General features: G+C 54.4%; 3 protein-coding genes across 9 annotated transcripts in view; 1 reads left to right on the top strand and 2 right to left on the bottom strand.

Moving 5' to 3' along the window:
• Window positions 1-24: 24 nt before the first annotated feature.
• Lrwd1 (leucine rich repeats and WD repeat domain containing 1) lies at window positions 25-7,384 on the bottom strand. 3 transcript variants are annotated; one of them, XM_010618943.3, is made up of 15 exons: window positions 7,200-7,384; window positions 6,491-6,725; window positions 6,293-6,409; window positions 5,133-5,273; window positions 4,771-4,875; window positions 3,997-4,119; window positions 3,808-3,922; window positions 3,317-3,426; window positions 2,837-3,044; window positions 2,287-2,359; window positions 2,052-2,192; window positions 818-906; window positions 545-700; window positions 358-470; window positions 25-259 (listed from the first exon to the last, which is right to left on the bottom strand). In XM_010618943.3, the coding sequence occupies exons 1-15, from the start codon at window positions 7,277-7,279 to the stop codon at window positions 119-121; spliced, it is 1,947 nt and encodes a 648-aa protein (XP_010617245.1). In that variant the 5' UTR covers window positions 7,280-7,384; the 3' UTR covers window positions 25-118. The 3 variants fall into 3 exon arrangements, with proteins under 3 accessions (XP_010617245.1, XP_010617246.1, XP_010617247.1); XM_010618944.3 differs by lacking the exon at window positions 545-700 and having other exon boundaries at window positions 358-500; XM_010618945.3 differs by lacking the exon at window positions 545-700.
• A 33-nt stretch (window positions 7,385-7,417) lies between these two features.
• On the top strand, window positions 7,418-15,828 carry Alkbh4 (alkB homolog 4, lysine demethylase). Of its 2 annotated transcripts, XM_010618947.3 has the most exons (3): window positions 7,418-7,635; window positions 11,976-12,173; window positions 13,848-15,828. In XM_010618947.3, exons 1-3 carry the CDS (start codon window positions 7,507-7,509, stop codon window positions 14,433-14,435), a joined length of 915 nt encoding a protein of 304 aa, XP_010617249.1. In that variant the 5' UTR covers window positions 7,418-7,506; the 3' UTR covers window positions 14,436-15,828. The 2 variants fall into 2 exon arrangements, with proteins under 2 accessions (XP_010617249.1, XP_033620763.1); XM_033764872.1 differs by lacking the exon at window positions 11,976-12,173 and having other exon boundaries at window positions 7,488-7,635.
• Window positions 15,829-15,884: 56 nt separating this feature from the next.
• The window catches only part of Orai2 (ORAI calcium release-activated calcium modulator 2), an 11,241-nt gene continuing 1,381 nt past the window's right edge, over window positions 15,885-25,744 (bottom strand). Inside the window, exons 3-6 of one of the 4 annotated variants that reach the window (XM_033764871.1) lie at window positions 23,024-23,261; window positions 18,235-18,726; window positions 17,727-17,797; window positions 15,885-16,216 (exon numbers count right to left, since the gene is read on the bottom strand). In XM_033764871.1, coding sequence (XP_033620762.1) covers window positions 16,051-16,216; window positions 17,727-17,797; window positions 18,235-18,726; window positions 23,024-23,261 — 967 coding nt within the window. In that variant the 3' untranslated portion in view covers window positions 15,885-16,050. Of the gene's footprint in view, window positions 16,217-17,706; window positions 18,727-23,023; window positions 23,262-25,744 lie in introns of those variants that run through there. The other 3 variants (XM_010618949.3, XM_019206739.2, XM_019206740.2) reach the window with 3 other exon arrangements.

The following is a 25,744-nucleotide window of genomic DNA, read 5'->3' as shown; positions in this document are numbered from 1 at the left end:
CTGTAGCAGAAAATTTAATAAAAATATTTGCTGTTAAAAAAACCCTCCACCATTAGCCACACTAAATAAGTTAAATGTGTCCCTGGTCCTGTGCTGCAGCGGCAGGCGTCCTGCCCTGTTAACATCTCCTCCAGATGGCTACAATGTTGGAGTCCGTCAGAGCTGCGAGGTAGGTGAAGGCAGCATTGGCCACCACCATGTTCACCATAGTCTTGGTCACTGGCTGGCCGCCGGCCCCTGGTTGGGGCCACTTGAGGATCTGATGGGAAGAGAGGGGCCTGGGCTCCTGTTTCCTGGACACCAGGCCCCTGGCTTGCCAGCCCCATCCTGAGGGAGATGCCTTTGTGAGGACAGTACCTGTGTGGGGGCCTGTGGGGCTGCTGGTGGTGGAGACAACTGCTTCAGGAGGTGCCTGACATCGTAGACCCACACGCTGCCCTCTTCATCTCCGCAGAGCACAATCCCTTGGTCTGTAGGATAGGACGGGTCAGCGGTAGAGCCTGGAATTAAAGCCTGGAATTGGGAGCAGGGCGGGCAGGCTCACCAGGGCAGGTGCTGAGCGAGAAGTAGGCCAGCTCAGTGGGTGACCACTGCAGCTGAGCCAGGACAACCACAGCCACTGAGGACTGGCTGCCCCGGCGCAGCCACGTCTGGCTCCAACTCCAAAGGCAGATGGTGCCTGGGCTGCTCCCCTTGGAGGCTGTGGAGAGAAGAGTCTCGGGCCTGAGCTGTCACCACTCTTCCTGCTCCCCAAGAAGTGACCCATGTGGGTCTCGGGGTCTCAGAAGCCAAGCTGTCCAATGCTGGGCACACTCACCTACAACATCCTCATTCACAAATGCCAGCCCATCCACTCTCCGTGTCGATGCGGAGCCCTCGCAGAAGACAAACTCCACCTCACACCCCCTGCGGGCAGCAGAAGACAAGGTTGGCTGCTCTGCCCACACCAGGCAGTGCTTGGCTACCTCCAGGTCTGCTGTGCACCTGCTCTGGGCCCTGCCCTGGTGACAGCTGGAAGATGCCACCAAAAGCTGCATTTCTGCAAAAGTTGAGCCTCACCCTAAAGAGGAGTCAGCACTTGGCCACATGCTAGGACGGGGTAGAACAGGCAGCTGTTGTGTGATCACACCTGTCCCTGCTCTGGGTCTGGAACCGCAGCCTAGCACCTAACAGGGTAGGCCTGAACTAAGCACCAGAGGGGACAAGGAAGACACACAACTGAAGCAAGGGGAGAGATGCCACGAGGCTTGGGGACAGGCAGACATGGCTTGGACAGGAGGCAGGGCCAGGGCTAACTCCAGGTGTGGCAGGGACAGCCAGTTGAGAGCAGTGAAGTACATGGCCACCACCAGCACTCAGCTATTTGTGCTTAGGGTAACACTGCAGAATCTGATGCCAGCTGGCATGTCCAGGCAACTGTGCCCCTCACCATGGCCACACCCCCTGCTCTTGGCATATACTCCTCCCACTGGGCAACCTCCCCACACACATCAGCCCTGGCTGATGGGCTCACAGGTTCCCTGGAAGTAGCCCGAGAACTGTCCATCACGTGTCACCTCAGCAGTCCCCTTTAAAGGGGACCTCCACTTTACTTTCCCTTTGTTGCTGATGGCGCACTCTGTGGGGTTTTAGCTGTCCCTAATTGATGCCAGTCTCTCTCACCATCCTGTGCTGCCGAGGGCAGGAACCTACATGCTAGGACCAGGGACAGAGGGGGCTGAGCCCTGACCAGGGTCTTTTAGGGACACAGATGAGACAGCCTTGTGTGGCATTTCTACAGGTCCCTCCCTGCCTAGACACCATCTCCTTGCCCTCTAATCCTGGGATGCAAAGTACTGTTCCTTCTTTACAGATGGAGGATATTAGGCCTGGATGGAGAAAGGTCCCACAGCTGACTAGCAGGAGTAGCTCTGGGCTTAGCTGGTCACAGCAGTGTTTGTGAAATGCCACGTTCAAGGTGAGAGGCCCAAACAGCCTCTGAGGTTGCTGGAAGTCGAAGTGGCCGACTGCTCAGCTGCAGAGCCGGGCCCTCCAGGGCCCACCAGTCTCACCTTCTCTTTTGGGGCTGGTCCAGCCGCACATCCCAGCAGCAGCAGCCACCCTCACAGCCAGCCAGTAGGTGGGTATCAGGACAGGAGGCGACAGGGCAGAGGCGCAGGGGGATGGAGGTGGAGTCGAGTGTGAGGAGCTGACTGCCACGAGGTGAGAGACCAGCCTAAGTCCTGGAGCCCAGGCAACCTCCTACCCCAGCAGCTGGTGCTGCCCCAGGCCTGTCCACAGGCTCACCTGGCCTGGAACTCGTAGTCGTGGTTGGGCATACCGATGTCCCAGAGGATGATCCGCTTGTCATAGGAGGCCGCTGTGGGGTGGGGGTGGGGGGAAGCAGCCCTGAGGAGGCCCTGCTTCCTCCCGCAGGCTGCATCCCAGGTAGAGATGGGTCTTGGGCAGAGGGCAAGGATAGGCGATGGGGTGACTCTAGCTTACAGTCCCCACCGTCCTGCTTGGGCTAATGTGCCCAGCACTGCAGCTGCCTTTTGCAGCTCAATTCAGTACCCTTGTTGGGTTCACCATAGCTGGAGAGGCCAGGGTGTCTCCCGCAGGCTGCTAACAGGAAACTGCAAGGCCACAGATAAGTCCTGGAGGATAAAGCTGAGGTCCAAAGCCCAGTCAGTCAACCATGACGCCGTGTCATGTCCTACCAAAGCCAAAGCTGAATGCAAAGGCCCAGGATGGGCCAGCGGTCACCTGAGCCCACTATCATCCCAGGGAAAGGACACAGCCCTGTCAGGCAGCAGGGCTGGGTTGCAGGGAAGCTCCAAGGTGGGGAGTGTCTTACTGAAGAGGTGGGTCTCATGGGTAGGGCTGAAGCAGAGGGTGGCAATGGCCTTCTTGTGGGCACGGATGACTCCACAGCAGAAGCCAGCACGCACGTGCAGCAGGCGGACCTGGCCTCGCAGGCCTGCTGCCGCCAACACACTCCAGCGCTTCTTGTGGCCAGCCTGTGTGACCACTGTCAGGGCTGTCCAGGCCACTGAGAAGAACTCCTGGGAGGAAGTGGGAAAAGTAGTCACCAGAACAGAGCTACAAGTGTGAATCCACCTACAAGACAAGGCCTCGGGAAGGGAGGGTCTGGCATAAGCCAATAGCCATGGAAGGCTAGGGTGTGGCTTAGCAGTGCAGCACTTGCCTATGTGCATGAGCTGGGTCTCAATTCCCAGCATGACAAAAAAGAGTCATGACGAGTAGGTGGCCGAGCCTGGACCTCCAACCCTGCACCAGGAGCTCCCACCTGCAGGAACAGGGCCCTGGCACTCACCTCGCCAGGTGCCTTGTACTTGTGGAGGACAATACCCGTCTGGCAGTCAATCACACATACAGCCTCCCCGCCACATGTGGCCACCGTCTGGGATGTGGCCCCCGAACGCCCTGTTTTGAGGGGTCAGCAACATGAAAACCTTTTTCATAAAGATACCCCTACAGCTCCCTCCTCCTGGCCTCAACGACACTTTTGTGTTGCTGGACACTGAGCCCAGGACCTTCATAATGAGGTACATTTTCAGCCCTTTTTATTCATTTTTGAGCCAGCATCTCCCTCAGCTGTTCAGGCAGACTCTAATTTGGGATCCTACTGCCTTAGTCTCTCAGAGTGCTGGGATTACAGCTGTTGCTATCATCACTCCTGGTTCTCTACGACACTTTTTAGGCCGTCACTCCCATGTCCCTTTCCATCCAAAGGTGGCATCCCCACAGCCCCACAGAGAATACTTGTGTGGTCCTTCCCCTCCTACTACCAGGCCCAAGACGCACCCTCCTCCCAGGTCGGCTCAAAGGCGCAGGCCCACAGCTGGGTCTTCAGGTCCTGAGGGCTGTTGTTCCTGCTGTGGCACTGCAGGAAGTATAGGGGCTCCATCTGCAGGGCAGGCTGCGGGTGCACAGGGAGTCAAGGCTGTCCAGCACCTGGTCCACAACACATACCCTGCCACCTTACCAGTTTACCTGGCTGCCACTGAGGCCCGCTGGGCCACCTTCTACCTGGTCCGGCAGGGAGACACACATCCGCTTGGTGGGAGAGAGTTTGAGGGGTACATCAACCAGCCGCTTCATGGCTGCTAGCCTGACCTGTGGAGGGAGCCTCATGACCACTGGCCCCCCTCCCTGGGGCCTCCTCCTTCCTGATCGCACTCCCAGGGATGGACAGCAAGGGTTGGTTCAGGGGCAGGGAGGGAGCCTGCACAGTGTTGAGGTTTGGATCCTCTTTTTGGTACTGGGGAATGAATTTGGGACCTTGCGCTTGCACAGCAGGCAGTGGAACCACTGAGCTAAATCCCCCACCCGGTTTGGATCTTTTAATGTCCCCCAAAGGCTAACGGCTAAAGGCTTGGCTGCTGGCCCATGGCACTAGTGGGAGGTAGGCCTAGTGGAAGAAGTTAGATCATTGCGGGGGGGTGCCCTTAAAGGGGTACTGGTCCCCATCCCGTTTTTTCTCTCTCTCACTCCTGGCCACTTCTACCACATGCACCTGCCAGGACATATTATGCCACCACAGACCCAAACTGACACGGCCAAGTGACCACAGACTGAAGCTGTAAGCAAAAATAAATCCTCCTCAGAAGCTGGTTATCTCAGGTGTATTATCACATTAACAGAAAGCTGAGTGACACCTGGGCAGGGGCAACTCCTGGGCTCATGCTGACTTCCCGCTTTCCAGCAGCTGCTGTGGGCAAGCAGGGCCACGACAGAACCCAGGCAGCCACACAGCACCATACTCACCCTGGGCCTGGAGGCAGCTGCCACTCCTGGGGTCTTCTCTGGGATGTTAGCCGCACTCACCCTTGTCCCACCGGAAGCTGCCAGCTCCTCAGAGATCATTTGCACCTGGGTGAGCCAGGCCTTTAGGAAGCTGAGCTCAGTTCTGGGAGCCCCCAGCCCCACCCCAGACGGGTCACAGGGAGTGTGTGCCTCCCAAGTTAAGAAAAGATCTCTCCAGCCAACAGAACTACCTTCCCTGACGGCCCCCACACTCCCCACTGCTCCCAGACCCCCATGGCCAAGAGACCTCCAGGGCAGCTGAGAACCACAAAGCCAACAAAGACCAGAGAAAGTGACTCCTGCACAATGGAGTGAGGACCTACCCGCCACTGGGTGAACTCGCTCAGGGACTCTGGTCCATAGTGCACGTGCCTAATGGCAGACTTCACAAAGTCTGCCTGGACTTTCTCAGCCTTCTCTTCAGGGCCTAGGGCAGCAATGAACTTCTCCCAGTGAGCTGTGACCTGGTATGAGAGGGATGAGATAGATCCTGGCCGTTCCAGCTCCCTGGCACACAGGCTACTCTAGGCCTCTCTCGATGACCCCAGGTGTCTGAGCTTTACACCTGTAGCAGACATCCCTGCCCAGTACTAGCGGGCTCAGTGGCACTTGCTTCTTGTTTTCCATAATTTGGCTACATTATTTTATATCAGGAGTCAGAGTGAAGCTCTTTGTGACTAAGATGAGCATGTCAGATGGCAGAATGGGCAAGTATAGCCCCTCCCCCAATGGCTGCCATGGAAACCTAGGCCCTGGTCTGTGAAGTGGCTGGGCTCTGCTGAGTTACTAGCAGCTGAGGTCATCGTGACCCCAGTTAAAATTCTTTCCCCTGACTTATGGCTTCTCACTAACCCAATGGGTTGCTTGCCAATTGAACCTGGTCCTGGTACCCGTTTGTTCTATCCAAGTAAGATAAGCAGGGCCGGGGATTTAGCTCAGTGGTTCTGCTACCTGCCTTGCAAGCCCAAGAGCCCGAGTTCGATCCCCAGTACCGCTCCCCCGTCAAAAAAAAAAAGGTAAGCAGTGCTTTCTCGCTAACAGCTCTGCCTGGTGCCATTATGCCAGGTGTTTGGCAGTATTTCACTAGATGCCTTCAGTGTGTACCCAGCTCCCTATTCCTTTTCACGATTGTATTCAATAAATACTGGATGCACTTGGGGGCCATTGTCTTTGCTGTCATCAGCAACACTGATTATGCCCCAAGACTCAGCTTCTTCCCTCTTAAGTCTAGTTTGTCTTATTATTTCACCTTGTGCTATAGTGGCTCATAAGGACCCACAGCAGAGGTTCTGGAGACGTTCCCTTCCCTGCTCTCTATAACCAACCACCAGAAGTCTCCCAGGAATACAGCCTCTTTGCTACAGCTGGGCAAACTAAAGCACCACACACATCTGAACTGTCCTAGCATCAGTGTCCCAGTTATTCCTGCTGTGACACCCGCACACTTAGAGGGCTGTCAGGGCCAAGAACCCCTTGCATTTACCCTGTTGGTCAGCTCCCGGTTCAGGTTCTCCACCTGGGAGCAAGTTAAGGAGGCATCCTTGCCATTGATCTTCCGTAGCTTGGGCAGCAGAAAGGAAACCTTCAAGTTGTCATTGACCTGTGGGATGAAGAAAGAGTGGAGCCTGAGTCCCAGAGCCCTGGCTCCAGAGAATGGGACTGATGGAAGAACCTCACTTACTGTCAGAAAGGGGTTGCCTTCCAGGCTCAGCTCCTCCAGCTTCAGGAACTGGCACAGGGCGGTGACGTCCCCTAGCTGGTTGTTGGCACAGCGGAGGATGCGCAGGTGGGACAGGCCCAGGTTGGTTGGCAGCACCTCCAGCTGGTTGTTGGAGAGGTCAAGCTCCTGCAGCTGTGTCAGGCGGCATAGTAGCTTCGGGTCCAGGTGCTCGGACAGCAGCTCCATTCCGGACAAGCTGAGGTGGGGGTTGGTTGGGAGGGATCAGGGGGCAGTCAGGCCTAGCCTGGCCTCACCCCGCCAGTTCTCTCAGGATGCGAAGCGCTTGAAGCGTTTCCACCTGCTACGCTTGTATGCACAGCCTCCTCTTGTTAGATCCCAGGGCCGTTGGCGCCTTCCAGAAGGCTCGTGCTGGTCCTCTGGGGGGTTCCTCTGTGAGACCCAGCCACTCTGAATATTCTGACCCAGGAGGACCAAGGCCACTCCGGAACCACCCTGTCCAGGGTCGGGGGGCAAAAGTCCCGCGCATCTCTTAAGGAGATGTTTGGCGCCAGAGATCAGAGACTCCGCGGGGGCGAGGCAGGGATGACGGGGACCAGCAGGGTGTGGGGAAAGGCCTCAGCTTTTCTTCCCGCCAGCCGGGGAGACCCGGGTCGGAGCGAGGGTCCGAGGAGCCCCGAGGATACAGCCTTGACCCCAGTCAAACGCTTACTCCAGGCTCCGGATCCTCCCCAGTCGGTCGCTCTTGGGTTGCCCGCGCTCCAAGAGCACCCGCACCGTGAGCGGACCCATGGCGAGGAGGCGCGTCTAGCGCTGGCCTGCCGGCGCTCCTGCGTCCAGTGGGGACCGAAGCTCAAACCGCCAACCGCTCGCAGGAGGGGCGCTTAGGAAACAGCGCGGCGCAGTGTAGCTGCAACGGCGACCGGAAGGAAGCGGTGTCGAAGCCGCCTGATTTATGCGGACTACAATTCCCGAAATGCCTCGCGCACGCGCAAGCGTCCTGGCTCCAGGACAGCGAGATGACGGCTGTGGCGGCAGCAGGCGAGGCGTCTGAGGTTTTTCAGGAGTGTGGCTGCAAGGGTATCCGGACCTGTCTGATTTGCGAGAGGCAGCGCCATGTTGACCCTCCCTGGCAGCTCTTCCCGCAGGTAAGGACTGGGAAAGGGATCGCGACCACAAACTGTTGTTCATGGGGGGAAACTGAGGTCCAGTTTGATCCTATGCTCGGCCGGGATCAAAGCAAGTCAGGGGCCTTCGCGGCGGTCAAGCTGCAGGCTGAACGCTGTGAGGAGGGATCTCAGAAGTGAGGGAGCGGCTGGGACGTGGGCTGATCCGACCAAAGCGCCCCACCCCCTTGAGGGAATCTGTCAGCAAATCGGTTTAGCCCCTCTGCTCTGATTGTGGGGGGCTCCAGTGCCACTAAGAGCCACTGTACGAAGAGAGCGCTGAGCACTAAGGTTGGCCGAAGGCCTTGCGTGGAAATGAGCAAGGAGGTAACTAGAAATGAAGTGACTGAAAAAGACCTGGGAAGCCAGACAAGGTGGCTCAATCTGTAGACGCCAGTGATTTTGGAGTATTGGTAGTTTGAGCCTAGCCTAAGCATCATAGTGGATGTTTTGGGGAAGGAAAAAAGAAAGAAAGAGACAAAGAAAAGAGAGAGAGAGAGAGAGAGAGAGAGAGAGAGAGAAAGAGAGAATGAGAATACACTAAGGGAGGTGGTGGGATAAATAGAAGCTTGGCAGGCCTCGGCAGGTGCATTGCTTGGAAGGTGGACCAGTGCTGTAGGTGAGGGAGATGAAACTATGGAGGTTGAGGGGCCTGACCACAGACGTCCCAGTGTCCGCTGAGCAGGCTGGACTTGTCCTGAAGGCCACAGAGAGCTCCTGGGGGTTTTAAAGGCATTACAAAATCAAATGTGGTTTTAGAAAGTTTCTAGGGGATAGGAGAGCAGATATGAAGGTGTGGAGGCTAGGAACCCTGTGGAAAAACTCCCCCTCTCTGTGGTAAAAGTGCCAAGGTCCTATGAGAAACAGTGCAGTGTGCCTCACAGATTAACACAGACTTCACCTTTGATCTGGCAATCCCTTTCCTGGTCTGTATCCTAAAGAAATGAAAGTAAGATCTCCAGTGGTGGCACATGCCTATAATCCCAGCACTCAGGAGGCTGAGACAGGAGGATCACCATGGATGAGGCCAGCCTGGGCTAGTGAGTTCAAGGCCACCCTCAACTACATAGGGAGACCCTGTCTCCCTAAACCAAATCCAAACAAATAAAAAAATGCTGTTCACTATGTTCATATAAAGTGGTTTATAGTCATACGGTGGACTATTGCTCAGCCATAGAAAGGAAGACTGTGAAATTCTGTGAAATGAGTCACACACACAGACACACACACACATACACACAAAGAAAATTCTGACACATGCTAAACATGCATGAACCTTGAGGATGCCAAGTGAAATAAGCCAGTCACAAAAGGACAGATACTGCACAATTCCTTTTATATAAGGTCCCTAATGTCAAAATCACAGAGACAAAAAGAATAAATGGAGGCCAGGTGTTAGGGGAGCGGAGAATGCTCAACAGGGACAGGGTTGTTTTGTTGAGATAGGACTTGCTGTATAGCCCAGGCTGGCCTGAGTTCTGGGATTTTAAGCTTGAGCACCATGCTTGGCTAGTAGACAGGGTTTTATTGTATGTATATATTTATTTGAGACCGGGTCTCACTATGGAGTTCAGGCTGGCCTTGAACTCATAGTGATCCTCCTGCCTTGAGAAGGGCTAGGGATTTAGCTTAGTTGTTCTGGTGACTGCTTTGCAAGTGCAAGGGCCCAAGTTTGATCCCCAGTACCAAAAAAAAAAAAAAGCAGGGGAACCCTCCTGCCTTGGCTCCCAAGTGCTGGGATTACAGGGTTTTAGCTTTGCAAGCTGTAAAGAGTTTTGGAGATGGAGGGTGGTGATGGCTGCACAATGATGTATGTGAATATACTTAATGCTACTGAACTGGATGCTTTAAAATTGTTAATAGTAAATTTTATGTATATCCTCCAGTTAAAAGTGTAGAAAGTCTGAGCTATGCTAGTAACCATGGCCATGGGAGGACAAGGCCCTGGCACCATCCCAAGTGATGGCTGTGGGACAAAGAGAGTGAAATGTCCTGGAGACCCCCCCAGTTTATCTTGTCCCAAGTGGGGGGCCCAAGACATGGAGGAGAGGCTGGTCCAAAGGTCAGGAGGCTGGAACCCCAGTGAGGCAAGGAGCCTGGGGATGGGAGTGGAAGAGGAGAGGCCACAGAGGCCAGCACTGAGTTCTAGTGGCCTCTGAGGTCCCTGCTGGGTGGCTCTGGCTGGAACTCCCACTGGCTGTGTCTGTATCTCCCACATGGGTGGCTGTGCTGCTCTCCTCCTTGTGTTGACCTGGGATTAAACTAGATAATCCATACATAGTGTTTAGTATTGTGGGACAAGATGGTAGGTATTTCATTAACTCTTTGTTTTGTTTTTAGACCTCGCACTTGCCAGGCTGAGCTAAATCCCCGGCCTTGGTTGGTGTTCTGAGACAGGGTTGTACTATGTCGCCCATGCTGGCCTGCTCATGGTGATCTTCTTGCCTTAGCCTTCCAAATTTTGGGATTTAAAGCATGTGCCACTATGCCCCGTTTCATTATCTTCCTTGATAAGAGCCAGGAAAGTATATCTGAAGGCAAGGGACCTTGTTGAGAAGGAGTAGCACTGGCAGTGTGCGTCAGGGTCAAGGGTGACTGGATGCAGGCCAAAAGAAAGCAGCTAGTGAGGAGAGGTTGGGGCCAGTGACAGCATTGGGAGGGGCTGGCTTGAGAGGAGGCAAGTGCAGGAATGGTTTTGTGACTTTCTTGGGACCGGGAGACCTGAGAGTACTCCTGGGCCTTGGGGGTGATAGCAGAGCAGAGACACATGGAGTGGGTGAGGGGAGCCTCGGATAGGCAGGGAGACCTGGCTGCTGAGCTGTGCAGTGGACAGGAGTGAGCACAGGCAGGGTATTCAGGAGCCTGAGGTTAAGGCCCAGCTCAGAGCAGAGCAGGGACTAGGCAGGGTGCAGGCCTTCTTGAACTAGACTCTAGACTTCCAGATGGGGGACTTTCACCACCCTGGGCAGACATAGCCCACTCTTTAGGGTGGTGGGGCAGGAGCTAAGTCCAAAACCACATCGGGGAGAGGGTCCAGAAAGATGCACTGTGGCTTGGGGAAGCTAGAGCATCTGGAAAGGCCCTTCCAGGCTCTCTCAGAGGTGACAGGCTTGGGCCTTGGAAACTAGGGTGCAGTCAGCAAGGGCCTCAAGAGATTTGGGGATACAAGATATGGGGAAGTCAGGAGAGTGGAAAAGTCTGGGTTCTCCTGGAAGCAGTTGTGACAGTGTTAAGAGTATGGGAAGTCGCTGGGCGTGGTGGCACATGCCTGTAATCCCAGCACTCGGGAGGCTGAGGCAGGAGGATCACTGTGAGTTCGACACCAGCCTGGGCTACATAGTGAGTTCCAGGTCAGTCTCAACTACATAGTGAGACCCTGTCTCAAAGAAATCAAAAACAAAAACAAAACAAAACAACAACAAAAAAAAGAGTACGGGAAGTCAAGTGTGGTGGCGCACACCTGTAATCCCAGCACTCCGGAGGTTGAGGCAGGAGGGTTACTGTGAGTTCAAGGCTAGGCCAGACTGAACTACATGGTAAGACCCTGTCTCACAAAATCAAAAAAAAAGGAAGAAAGATTGATTCATTCTGCCTGCCTTGCAAGCACAAGGACCTGAGTTCAATACCTGGTACCAAAAAAAAAAAAAAAAAAAAAAGAAAGAAAGAAAAAGAAAGAAAGAGTGGGGAGATTGGTGACAGTGATGCATACAAATCAGAAAAGAGGCAGCAGGAGGATCAGCTGAGATCTGTCAGGACACAGGGGCACTTAGAAAAGCCTGGGCTGGGCAGAGTAGGCCCAAGGGCAGGCCCTGTGCAGCGGGCAATGCCGCCCCTTTGGGAGGGGAATTTGCAGTGTGCACCCTTGGGCTCAAGAGGAGAGCAGGTGAGTGGCTGGAGAGGACAAGTCCCCTGTGGCTCCCACCAAGCGCTGCCTTCCCCCGAGGGCCAGCTCCGGCCCAGCTGTAGGGTTAGCTCAGCATACTTCTCAGACTCCGGGCTTGGGGACGCCTCCGCAAGTCCTGTCTCTCATCCTCTGGAGGGTGGGAGAGAGGGCACCTGTGTGACATGAACTAGTTCCTCAGCTTTGCTGAGCCTCTGCTGTGAAGTGGAGAGGGACAACAGGATTGGGGAGGGAAGAGAAAGGAGCAAGAATTAACGGTGGCTTTAGAGGGCTGTGGGCTCCCCAGACAGCCCACATTTCCTTCAGATGACAGCTGCCTTTCCAAGTGGCTGCTGCGGATGGAGGAGCCACTGAAACCTCCTCCGAGGCCTGGGCATTGTTGCTGTGGGACACCGTGCCAGGACCTGTCTCTCCCTTGCAGAAAACACACCGCTTCCTTTACTGTGTGAACACGGGCTGGGCCATGGGGGCCGAGGATTCGGACTTTGAGGGCTGGGCCTTCCCCTTTCCGGGGGTGACACTAATAGAGGACTTTGTGACCTGGGAGGAAGAGGCCGAGATGGTGCGCTTGATGGACTGTGACCCTTGGAAGCTCTCTCAGTCTGGGCGGAGGAAGCAGGTATGGTGCCCGAGGGCCATGATGCTGCGGGGCCCTTAGTTACCTGCTCTGCAGCCACCCCAGGGGACTCCGGTGGGACATAGGCGGCTGGGGTAACTGAGGGCTGTGTCCAGCACAGAAGGATCGAAGGGCACAGAAGGATCACAGGGCACAGCTACCTGGCTCTCCACGCCCCTCTCCGCAGCTGGCTCAGTGGAGGGTGGGTTCTAGACAGAGGTCCCCATCTTCAAGGCTGCTGGAGGCGGCCAGACACCACCCCCTCCATTCTCTCCCCATCTTGTTCCTTGTCCTCTTACAGGCTCCTGCTCTCACCAGGAGCCAGTGTCTCTCCTCTTCCTCAAGGTCCACTTGCTGTGTGCGCACTCCTTTCCTCGTCCCCAGCCCCTGTAGAACCTGGGATCACCTACCAGCCCACCCGCCCTGTTCCCCTCATCCAACTTCCACACATGGCTAGTTCTCAGTCCCTCACCCTCTGCCCCTCAAGCCCTGTTTTGCCCCAGTCCTGGTGATATCCAGCCATCTGGAAGGTTCCCTCCTAGTCCGCCTCATGAGGCCTCCCCAGCCACGTGCTCTGCTGCTCCTTTGGCAGTGGCGTGGTCCACGGGGACACATCCCCTCTCCCTTGTGTGCTGTCTGTCCACCACCTGACCGACACCTCCCCTTCTTTGAGCATAGTCTCCTGCCTCCATCTCTCTCCTCCCCTTCCCTGTTAATTAACCCGCCCAAAACCCGCACCTCTACCACTCCCGCCAGCCCAGCTGCTGCAAGGTCTCGGGTGTTTCCTCTCTACGTGGGCCAGAAACCGGGGTCTTTTTACCTGTCCTGTGGCTCATGCTGAACCTTGAGCCACCACTGTATTTCCTGCCAGCCCTTCCTGCAGAACATGTTCTGACTGCATGAGTGTCATCTTCACAGCTGCCACCGAGACCTACGCCACCAGCAGCAGCCGTGGCTCCTTTTGCACATCTCCTGGGTGACCTGTCAGAACATGTTACCTTTCTTTCCAGTACTTGGAATCGAATCCAGGGCCTTTACACTGAGCTATATATGCCCAGCCCTTTTTATTTTCAGACAAGTTTTCATTAACACTCTAACTTGCCCAGGCTGGGCTTGAACTTTCGATCCTTCTGCCTCAGCCTCCCATAGCAGTGGGCTTACAGATGACACGTCGCCATGCTTGGCTTGTTTCTGCTCTTTGGCTATTGTGAATAATGCAGCTGGGGACATCTGTTTAGAGGGTTTGGCACATACATAGGGCGCAGCACAGGTGAGGAACTGCAGGTCATACGCTCCCCTTCCTGCGGTTCTGAGGCTCAGGCGACCTTGGTGTTGACCAGCTTGATGCTGCCTGGGCGTGGCCCGCCCTCCCCAGGAAAGGGATGCTGCTCTCTCCCCAGACCCTACTCCTGGGGACTGCTGCAAAACAGAGTACACTCCCTACATGTGTCCAGCTCTGCCTCCTGGGGCACAGGGCTGGGACACCCAAACTCCACCATCTCCTCCTTCCCCGCTTCATCTTTCCCTTACCATTCGCCGCCAGTGCTGCTTGCCGTTCATTTCCGGCCCCTTGCGTGTGCCTCCTTCCAGAATGTCCCATCCGTAAGGGTGAGGACTTGTGTGTGCCTTGATCCTTCGGACTGAGTTTCATGGGTAAACTCAGACACCTCTCCACAGGACTATGGCCCCAGAGTCAACTTCCGGAAGCAGAAGCTGAAGGTGGCGGGCTTCCAGGGCCTGCCCAGCTTCAGCCGGGAGGTGGTGCAGAGGATGGGCCTCTACCCCGGCCTGGAGGACTTCCAGCCCGTGGAGCAGTGCAACCTGGACTATAGCCCGGAGCGCGGCTCTGCCATCGACCCCCACCTGGATGACGCCTGGCTGTGGGGCGAGCGGCTGGTGAGCCTCAACCTCCTGTCCCCCACCGTGATGTCCATGTCCCGAGAGGGGCCCGGCAGCCTGCTGCTCAGTTCAGCCCCTCCTGCTGGGCCCAAGGACAGCACAGACACCGCGATTGCCCCCCACCAGTCTGTACTGTGCCAGCACGTGGAGGTGGCCATCTCTGTCCCCCGCCGCTCCCTTCTGGTGCTGGCTGGGGCCGCACGGCACCAGTGGACACATGCCATCCACCGAAGGCACATCACAGCCCGGCGCGTCTGTGCCACCTTCCGGGAGCTGTCGGCCGAGTTCCAGCCCGGGGGGAGGCAACAGGACTTGGGATGCGAGCTCCTACAGATCTCGTGCTCTTTCCAAGGGAGACCTGTGTGAGCTGCCAACCGGGCTGGAGGCACCAGGGCCTGCTTCTCCTCCCCTCATTGGGTTTTGGGGGAAGCCTGCTGACCCTGATGCCATGGGTAGCATAAGGCCTGTCCGGAGCCAGGTGATGGAACTGTGCACGGGGTACTCCCTCAGACCTCTGTAGCCATTTGGAGGGAGTGGGAATTGAACTTTCAAAATGCTGCTACATGTGTGAAATGACATTTGCCTTTACCCATCTCCTCGAAGTCTTCAGACACTTGCCAGTCAGGCTCGGGAGCTGGGGAGCTGGTGGGGCTGGTGGCAGATGTGCAGTTCAGGCTTCAGGTGGGGGCAGCCCCGAGGTGGCTCAGCCTGGATTGCACTAGTGCATCCTTAGGTGGGGTTGTGATGGGGAGGACAGTGGAGAGCCTGGTTCCTCTCACCTCCCCAGAATGCTGTTAGAAAGTAGGGAAAAGGCTCTTTTCCCTCCTAGGACACCTTGAGGTCATTCTTTTGATGAGCTGTGCTGTCGGGGGTGCTTGCCTAGAAAAGGTGGCTTTCCTGGTCACCGCCAGCCGAGAGGGGGAGGCAAAATACACTCAGCTCAGCACCACCTGCTGAGGTCCCCTGGGGGGAACAGGGCTGCATCACCCCCAGGAAAGGGTCACAATCAAGCCGCTCAAGTCACTGCTGAAAACTGCCAAGAGCTACCAGGCACCATCTGCAAAGCGGCTTCCCAGCCACTGGCCAGGCTTATCCTGCAAAGACCCTATGAGAGCTGGCAGGTGCGGTAACACGTGCCTATAATCCCAGTACTCAGGAGGCTGAGGCAGGACAATGCTACCTTTCAAGACTGTCTCAAAAAAAAAAAAAAAAAAAAAAAAAGATGACCCTGTTAGAGGTGCCCTGCAGATGGGCGTGGGCTCCTAGGCCACCAGGACTACTGCCTCTGTGTCCTTCCCTTGCAGCATTGGGTGGAGGGTGGCTTTTCACCCCATCTGGGTCCCTCACTGGAACCTGAGACACCAGCTGGCTGGGTCTGAGGGAGCCTCTGCCCGGCAGGCTGTGCCTCTGAGCTGCACCCTGGGCAGAGCCTGCAATGTGCAGCCAAGGAGGGAGCCAAGCAGCAAAGAAACCTGTGATTGCCAAACATTCCCTGGCCCAGCCCACAGTTCTACAGAATCCATTTTAGGAAACATCCCGCTAAGTGACAGTCAAGTTGGTCCCCAGAGATGTGTGTTCATGAAGCCAATAGTAAACCCTGCTGTGTCCCACAGCTGCGTCTTTAATCCAAAATGGGCTATTCCTGAGCCGAGCACAGTGGCCTATGTCTGTAATCCTAGCACCAAGGGAGGCTGAAGCAGGGAGATTGCAAGTACAAGTATTGCTTGGGCAACTGTGTGAGACCCTGTATCAATAAAACCAGTGTTGGGGATGGAGCTGAATGCAAAGGCCCCCTACACACACATCTCACCAAGGGCACCAGGTGGTTGGAAGAGCTTTACTGGTTTATTCAGTTCAATCCAGGGCAAGTGTTAAAAATCCACATGCAGGACAGGAGTTACATCCGCCACCTGTACAATGTGGATACCCAATCCATGGCACAAACAGGCACCACCTACAGGTGAGTCCTGATCCACTGGACTCAGTTTGTCTTCAACAGACCTTCCAGGAAGATGCTAATCATATTCTGCCTTTGGTTTGTAAAACAGAAACACCTGAGCTGTGAGACATGGGGCCAGGTGCACGTGGGGGCTGCGCGCTGCACGGGAACAGCCCGGCGTGTCCGCTGCACCTGGTCTGCGCCCAGCCTGCAGAGATGAAACGAGGGCTCGGTGCCTCATACTGAAAAATCAGGTTATGACTCCAGAAGCAATCCGCTTTCGCATCCCCCAGGCTGACCCGAGTGTGCCACTCCCAAGGGCAGTCTGCCTACCAACTGGGGTGGCCTGAGGTTTCCCAGAGCACGGTCACCTCTGTTCCTGCAGACTAACTGCCCCACACCTCAAAACATGCAAGGCTGGAGCTGGGAGCATGAGATCACGGGCGTCACTGACCAGCACACTGGACAGAGTGAGGCTTCTGCCCACTACTGTGGCCCAATACCAGGCACCTGCTGTCTGGTGCTGATTCTGCAGGGCCAGACACTGCCTGTGGACCAGGTGTAACCCCTGGCTCTGGGCTGGCACAGGGGTGAGATTGGCACAGTCTGTGGAACTGGGCACCATGGGCAGGAGCAGCAGATGGCTTCATAAAGTGGGTGGCAGAAGTGGGACCAATGTGGCTCCTCTCAAAAGGCTCCAGGTGGAGAAAGGGCCCCCTGTTCCCTCCCAGCCGAGCTGCTCATTCAGAAGGGCCAGCCTGTTTCGCCCAGCCGTCCTGGCCGGTCAGTGACATTCTTTAGCAAAGTACATACACATTAAAGCAGACAAGCTTTCAACAAAGCTCCAGGGAAGCGAGCACACACCAGAAGGCATTGGTTCCCTTCAGATGTCCTCTAGGGAGGTGTATGACCTGCCCCAGACACGCAAGGCTCTGGCCCCAGGGAACTGGATGTCCAGGCTCCTAGTAAATAGCGCAACCCACAGGGGAGGTTCCCGCAGTATCTCAGCATGTGCTAAGGTTTGACACAGTGGGTCACACTCCCAGAGGCCTCAAGGAGGCCGCAAAGTGTCCCCTGGCACACAACCCAGACACCACAGAGACAGTAAGCTGTAAGAAGTGGAACACAAAGAACCGAAATGACCTTATATGCGTAGCAAAAGACAAGGCAACCCTCCAGGTGACTTCTGGAAAACAGGGTAAACATGGTCTTGAAGCAACTCGGGCTGCAACATGCTCCCACCAAAGCCTCAGGTGTGCTGCACGCTCAGTGATGGTGCCAGAGCCCTGCTGCACAGCTTGTAAACATGGGCTGGGGACCCTGTGCTGGTCAGTGTCATGATGAGCACTTGTCCACCCTGGCCCCTGGCCCTACTACCCGTGGGGCTGGTCAGCAGCCATGCTGAGACAGGAAGCTATCTCCTCTTGACACCATGGCTCACAGGCAGCAGGGAGCCAGGCTGGGGCTGTGCCTGGTATGGTGTCCTGCTCTGCTTTTCATGCAGCCCAATGGGGTGGTGACTTAGGCTCAGAGGAGGACATTCTGGGCTGTGGTCACCTCCACCTGATGGCTTGGTGAGTCCACGTGGCCCAGGCCCCAGGCTGGCTGGACAGGGGGAATCTGAGCCTAGTGTGAACACCCCTCAACTAACAGCCTCCTCCCGGGAAACTGCCCACGGGGCCTGACAACTCTGATGCCCACTGCAGTACCCACCATACCTCACAAGCTGACTGTGCCTCTGGCTCCTGCTTTCCCCCCGACCAGCCAGGCCATGCAGCTCCCTCCAAGGCTGAGAGGAAAGCACCAAATTAGACCAGCAGTCCTGCTAATCACTCACATGGGCCTGCTCAGCCAGCAGGCAACCACGAAGTCCAGTTCTGCATGCTGGGGGTAAAACCTCGAACTCACAGCCCCAGTTCCAGTTCACTCTCAGATGCCCCCTGAACACTGGTGCTGCCTGGAGCCTTTCCTGGGACAGGGCTTCTTGGGCTTTCCCCCAACCCAGGAAGTGCCCAGGGCCAGGGAGGTGGCTCTTGGCCACAGAACCCCCACATCAATGGAGCCGGTTCCAGGGACCAGCAACCAGATTACGGCACTAAAACAGCAGGAAACTTTGGCCTTAGACCGTCTGGCAGTGTCTAAGCAGCCTGCCGCACCATCTGTCTTCACAGAGCCCCCAGCCCCTCACACCACCTGCAGGCTTCGCTCCTGCCCATCCAGCTGCACCTTGAGCTTGTGCAGCTCCTCGATCTCTCGGTTGTGGCGCTCGGTCTTGTGGCGCACCAGCGAGCGGTAGAAGTGGATGGTGAAGACCACGAAGATGAGGCCCACAGGTACCATGATGATAGTGGACACCAGAGCAGCCTGCCAGCCCGTGTGGTTGCTGGATGCAGGGCCGAGTTGGTGTCTGTCATCTACAGGAAGGAACTTGATCCAGCAGAGCAGCACCACCTCAGCCAGGAAGAGCAGGATGCCGAGCACAGTGGAGAAGCCCCAGGCCAGCTCAATGTAGGGGTGCATGCGCTCATGTGGAGACTCGCTGATGGAGTTGAGGTTGTGGATGTTGCTCACGGCCTCCACGTTGGGCAGGATGCACGTGCTGATGAGAAGGGCGAACAGGTGCACAGCCACGAGCACCGTGGTGCAGGCGCTGAAGGCGATGAGCAGCGGCCGCGGGTACTGGTACTGCGTCTCCAGCTGCACCTCCACCATGGCCACCTGTGGGTGCAGAGGTGGGGTGGGGCCTGATGGGCAGGGCCACAAGTGTCCCGGGAGGGGGCAGGGCCAGGCATCACCGGGTGCCCTGCTTGTGGGGCTGGCCTACTCTCAGAGCGCTCGAGGTCCTGAGACAAAGGCTCCTGCGGGTCTCCAGACTCAGGGTTGCGAACCTGGATGGCTTCTAATGGGCCACAGGTGTGTGCCCCAGCTGAGACCCAAGGAGGGGAGGAGGCTCGCCTCTAACGTGCAAGAGAGGGGGCCGTGGAAAGGAGGCACCAACCATGAGAGGAGCTATGGCTGTGGTCACAGGGCTGGGGAGGGTCTGAAATGCACACAGGGAAAAGCAGTCTTGGTGTGACACAGGACCATGGAGGGGGACTGAAGGGCTGCTGGGCTTAAGACTTTCAACAGTTCTTTTGTTTTGTTTCAGATATGGTCTTGGTTTGTACCCAGGCTAGCCTTGAACTTGGCAGCAATCCTCCTGCCTCAGCCTTGTAAGTACTGGGGTTGCAGGAATGTGCCACCATGGCCAGCCTCAGCAGTTCTTAAAGGGTTCCCCCCGCTTCTTCCTTCTCTCTCCCTCTCTCTCTCTCTCTCTTTCACCCATATATTTGCCTCCGAGATCTGACCATCCATTTCCCAAAATCTACAAGAAAGATGTGATGGTGCATACCTATAATCCCAGCATTTGGGAGGCTGAGGCAGGAGGATTGAAAGTTCTAGCCTGCCTGAGTTTACATGGTAGGTTCTAGGCTACCCTGGACTACAGCGAGAGACCTTGTCTCAAAAAATACCTAGTAAATAATATTTCACAACTTTGTTCAACCACTACCATATGTGGAGTGAGACCCTCATCCCTTCACTTCGCCTTTGCTGGTCTTGGAACATTTTGGTAGGGAAGATGCTACAGTCCTAGCGGACCAGAGCTGAGCAGCAACACAACAGTGAGGATGACTGGGGATTTTGTGAGAAGAATCCCCCCAAAACAATGACATGGCACAGGCTGACAGGTGGCCTTTCTTCAGTGCCTCAGTGGCCTGCGTAGGCTCTTGCTACCCAGAGAGGATATGGCCCAACCAAGGGATAATGCAAACTGGAGGCCTCCAAAGTAGGAAACAGAGATGGTTAGAAGGCAGGAGTGAGGGCTCACACAAGCAGTTCTGTTCCAGGCCAGAGGACATTTCTCATTGTTTCTGCAGAGATTTTTTTGGGTGGCTGCGGATCACTGGTCTTTGATAAACATGAAGAAATGAGCTTAAGGCTGGGCACCAGCGCCTGCAGGTGGACGAAGGAACAGCTTTGCATTTCTAATCAAGGAATACTAATAAAGACAAGGGGCTCCACCTGGGGAACTGCCTGTTTTCAACAGTCCCCATCCTGGCTCTGAGTCAGTAACAGCCTTAGTTACTAGTTTTCCCTTTAATGGTGGTGCGATAATCTAATCTAATAATCCAATCTGATCTGATCTAATCTAATCTACTTCTGTAGGCGCACTAATGGTCCTGCCCACCCCGTGCCTCCCCACTGTATGGTCCCTCTGCTCCTCACCTCCCTAGGGATGTGTGCAGAACACAGCAGTCTGTGGCCACCTCCCCGAGAGGGAACCTGAAGGAAGCTTAAGAAAGCCCTTGTTGGCACCAGAGAGACAGCAGAAGTGGGACAGAACTGACTCGCTACTAGCAAGCATTCCTGCTGTGGCCACGCTAAGGACAAACCATTCCTGGGGCACTGGGGTCTCCGTCCCTGCCTCTCCGTGCTTGCCACCCTGAAGGCTGCCGTAAAGTCTCAGAAGGCCTCCTCTTCTCCAGAATTCTTACACCCTGTTAGGTAACTTGATTCCCAAGGTTTGTCTGCAAATCTCCATCAGTGGTTTTGAAGCCTTCACCTGGGCTGAGCATTTTGTTGGATGAAACACAAGGTTGCCAAGGCAGGAGGACTCCCAAGTTCAAGGCCAGCCAGGATAATTTAATAAAACCCTGTCTCAACATATAAAATTCAAGTGGTACTGTGCCTGCCTCACAAGCTCAAGGTCCTGAGTTCGATCCCCGGTACCTCAAAACAAAAAATATAAAATACAGTGGGTTAGGGATATGGCTCAGGGGTAGAGAGTCCCTGATTCAATCTCAGCAGGGCAAAAAGCAAAGCAAAACAACCCAACAAACAAAAAGATAATGAAATCTCTCAAAGTTTGGAAAGCCAAAGGTTTGGAAGGCCTGGGTCCAAAAAGCTAACTGCAAACTAGAAGTAAATTCCAAGACTGGGGCCTCATATAAAAAGGAAACTAAACTGAAAAAAAAAAAAACAAGGAAACTATCTTAACCATATTAAGTCCTATAATACTAAAATATTTCTGTTTTCCAAAAGTTTAAAAAACAAAACAAAACAAAAAAAACACACAGGCCAGAAAAGTTCAATGCAATCCCACAATTCTGTGGAATGGAAAATAAGCTCCAGTTTTTTGTTTGTTTTCTTTTGTTGTATGGTACTGGAGGTTGAACTCAAGGCCCTTTTAAAAACATTATTTTATTTTGAGATAGTGTCACTAAATTGCCACGACTGGGCTCGAATTTGTAATCCTCCTGCCTCAGCCTCCCAACTAGCTAGAATTACAGTCACATACCACTGTGCCCAGCTGACCTCCAATTTTAATAGTGGCATCTAAAGTAAGCTTGAAAGCTTTTTTTCTTTTTCTTTCTTTTTTTCTTGTGGTACTGGGGATTGAACCCAGTCTGGGCTTGAATTTGTAATAACTTCTGCCTCAGCCTCATATGGGTGTATAACACCAAGCTCAGTTGAGAATTTTTTTTGTTTGTTTTTTTGAGATAGGGCCTCGCTATGCATTCTAGGCTGGCCTCAAACTCTCTTGTCTCAGCCCACACCCCCCACCCTACCTAGCATGAAAGTATTTTGAGCATAATAAAAACCATGGGAAGAAAATCACTAGGAGCCTAAATGGTGTACTATCTGATTATATACTTTTGTAATATGGTGTACTAATGGGCTTATGTTTAAAAAATTAAACAAAATGACCTCAGTGTGGTGGCCACATGTGTAATCTCAGCAACTTGGGAGGCTGGGGTAGGAAGATAATGAGTTCAAGCTCAGCCTGGGAAATTTAGGAAGACCCTGTCTCAAAATAAAAAATAAGTAAAGGGCTATGGATGAGCCTAGTGGCAAATGCTATCCTAACAGGTATGCTGGGTTCATTTCCAGTACTACAAAGAAACAAAAAGCAAGACCGAAATAAGCCTTTTCTTCACACTGCAGGACTAAACGCAAACACACCGCCCTCTAGGCTGGTGAGCTCCACCCACCCTGTGCGGAAGTCGGGCAGCTCTGCTCTCTGAGAGCGGGAAGCCTCTGTCTCCAAGCACCGCTTCAGCCAGCCTGAGGACCTGCATAAACTCTGGTGGCCACAGCAGCTCGCTCTGCTGCCTTTTTATTTTAATTTCCACTGGCAGTTTAACAACCAAGGTTGTGGGCAGCAGAGGTATGATCATTTTATATAAAGAAAGAAATCTGGTGGTAGATGCCTATAATCCTAGCACTCTGGGAGGCTGAGGCAGGAGGAGTGTGAGTTTGAGCCCGGCCTGGATGACTTGGTGAGATCCTGTTTCAAAAATACTGTAAAATATATACTAAAGGGGCTGGGAATATCTCATACAGAAAAAGAAAGAGGTGAGGGGAGAGAAAGACAGGGAGAGATAGAAAGACAGGGAGAGACAGAAAGAAAGACAGACAGAGAAATAAAATAACTTCCAGCCCAGCAGGACCCCTGCACCCAGCAGCAAGGGGCTGAGCCCCAGTGTGCTTCCTCTGGGGTGATTCACTGAAGGGCTGGGATAGGGACTTTGGAGTCAATAGCAGATGTGGCTTTGCCCACACTGACTTGTGCTGGGATAACTCAGAAGGAAAGTGGCAGTCGGGAGCCAGGCCAAAAACTCTGCTGCGTCACCCTGGATGAAGCCACATTTGGCAATTGTCTGCGTCCCCAGCTGGGCTAACCCAATCCAGCCCTGAGATCCTGCTGAAGCCTCCAGACTGTCGGGTGGTGCCCAGGATGGGGCAGATGTGGGTGCCTGTCCCTAAGAAACCCTGTCCCCGGAAGCTCTTCGATTTCCCCACAGCCCTCCCTGCCTGGCAAATGTCATACGAGAACACAACAGCAGGCTTCTTAAGACTGTGGGGCTTGGGGCTCCCCTGGGTTCCCCCAGCCACCACACTGTGGACACAGCAGGGCAGTACTCTGGGAGCACAATACCAGGGAGCAGAGGAAGCGTTGCTGGGCTGCACTCACCATGGCGAAACCGGAAAGGAGGGCGGAGGTCCTGCTGGAGGCCTTCAGCTTGGCCCTGCTCAGGTACAGCTTCCTCCAGGACAGTGCCTGAACTGAGTGGTGGTTGGAGGTGACCAGTTCTAGGTAGCTGCGGCGGACCCAGTCCCGGTAATCCATGCCTTTATGGCCAGGTTCAGGGCAGGCAGGGTTGGAGGGGTCCACAGGCACATTGAGCTCGGCGCTCATGGTGGGAGTCAGGCTAGGGGAGAGCGGGAGATGGGGAGCAAGCTCAGGCAGCATAAGGCCTAACAGACTCCAGTACATTTCACCTTCTCCAGGGCCCACAGAACCCTGGTGTCCAAAGGTGGCATGGCTATGGGGCCCTGTGAGGCTGTGTGTGAGCCAGAATTTGGGAACCACCTGCAGAAGAGGAGGGTCACGCGTGCATTCCCAGGCAGCATCGCAGCCAAGTTGTTCTGCTGCAAAGTTGGAATCCACCCACAGTCCATGCTCAAGGAAGCCCAGGTTCAAAGCCTGCATGGCTCTTAAGTGCATGGAATTCAAATGTTGGCCAAAAGTACCCAGCTCCAAATCTTTAGATTTATCTATTAGGACAGGAGCTATAGCATTCAGAAAGAGCTTGGGGGCTGGGGTGCGGCTCTGTAGGAGCACAGGCCTGGCTCACAAGAGTCCTGGGTTCCATCCCCAGCATGGGAAGTGGTGAGGAACCTGGATCCTAAGCTTAGGACACTTAGATTTGACTCCCCCATTAGATTCTGACCCTGCCATCTACTTTTTTGATCTCATGCCCTCATTTTCAAAATGGGGATTTCCCACATACAGGACTCCTCACAAAATAATGCAGCCAAAGACTCAAAACTGTTCAACATCCAGATGCCAGCCACAAAATGAACACTTGCAGGTAGCAGCTAGCTTCTCAAATTCAATTTAGTTTTCTTTTCTTTTCTTTTTTTTTTTTGGTACCGGGGATCGAACTTGGGTCCTTGTGCTTGCGAGGCAGGCAGTGGAACCACTGAGCTAAATCCCCGGCCTCAATTTAATTTTGAATTGCTTGAATCCAGGGCCTTGACACTGAGCTACAATCCCCCATCCCCAGACTTTTTTAAATTTTGAGAAAGGGTCTCACTAAGTTGCTGAATTGCCCAGGCTGGGCTTGAACTTGCAATCTTTCTGCCTCAGCCTCCCAGAACGCTGGGATCAAAGACAGGTGACACCATGTCGTGTTTCAACTTAATTACTAAAAATCGAATTCCCCCTAAAAATCAAATACTTGGCTTATATAACTTAGAGCCAGTTCCAGGCTGTAATGGGAAACCTTTAGCAAAATGACAAACTAAATCCACCAAGTGATATAAGCACATTTTAAGGGGAAAGGGAAGCTGAAGACCCCAGAGTCACCTCTGCTAAACATCCGGTTTGACAATAACATGGATCAGAAGGACTGATCTGTAGAGATCTGTGAAGTTAACCTCAAATCCCCAGTAATAGCACAGGGGATTGGTGGGCTCCCGAGCAGCCACACGCTGGGAAGGATCAGCTCTAATTAATCTCCAGGGTGTGCTTCAAGGGCACAGACACCTTGCAGCTGCCCTGGCATCACACAGTAACTTCTCTGTTCAGGCCCACCAGGCCCCATGGCAAGTCTGCCTAAAGCTATTAGGAACATATCGGGTGCCTAGGTCCCAGGGAGTGTGGCTGGGGTGGTAGGGGGCATTTACCAAGGTCAGCGGTAAAGGAAGTGCCTCCCACTTCATCCATCCACAGCAATTCCCAGCACGGTCCTAAGGGAAGGCCTGGAGGGGGCAAGGGCCTCCTCTGGCTCAGCTTCCTCTTTGTTCCCCATCAGGCTGCAGAGCCACAGTTCTTATTGGACAGGCATCAGGCCCCCTGGGGAACAGCCTGTGCTGTATCTACCAGGGGATGCCAATTACCAGGTCATTTACAGGAATGCCAACTTGGGCTTCCCACCCGGGTCTCATCTCCTTGCTCACATCTGCAGCCAGCAGCACTGCATCCAAGCTCCCCGTCACTAGAATGCCCTTCCCTTGGGGAAGGAATTCAGAGAAATGTTGCTCACTAACCAATCAGTTGGTTAGCTTCAAATAACTGAAAATGTCGTAATCTGGAACTGTACTTTCTCTTTTCCTTTCCCCTATATAGAGCAGAACTGAGCCAATCGGGTCTGAGTGAGTGGGGAAGAAGGGCTCTAACCCTGGCTCTCTGCATTCCATCCCACAGAACGTTACTACACTTGGTTCCTAGCAGGAAACATAAAAGAGACAGCATCTCCACCTGCAAGGAACTCACTGCCAGCAGAAAAGTAAGACAAGGGGGTGACCCTCACCCAGTGAGCTAATGTACTGGGGACAGGGAGGAATCAGAGAAGAGCTGGTTTCCTCCTGCTAGGCAGACCAAAGGACCCTGCAGGAAGCCCCCACCCCCACCCCAAGCCAGGTTAGGGGACTCAGATGTGGCTAGTGAAGACAGGTTTGCAAAGAGGAATGATCCCTCAAAGATGAGCTGCTCCTCACATGGAGTGACTGTGAGGGCCCAAAGACCAGCTCCGGGAGCACAGGTGGGATAACTCCCATCCTGGGGGGTCAGGGAGACCAGGGTAGTATGGCTGCACCGGATTTTTTCTGGCTGTCTGTGCTTGAGTGGCATGAAAGGAACTAGTGGTGGGAACAGTCTAGCACTGCTGTGTCTATTTGCTGGGACCAC

This window comes from Fukomys damarensis, unplaced genomic scaffold (assembly GCF_012274545.1).
Source record: "Fukomys damarensis isolate Sample0158 unplaced genomic scaffold, DMR_v1.0_HiC HiC_scaffold_17, whole genome shotgun sequence".
Lineage (NCBI taxonomy): Eukaryota > Metazoa > Chordata > Mammalia > Rodentia > Bathyergidae > Fukomys > Fukomys damarensis.
The sequence above is the reverse complement of the archived record's forward strand: the minus strand, read 5'-3'. Positions and strand labels throughout refer to the sequence as shown.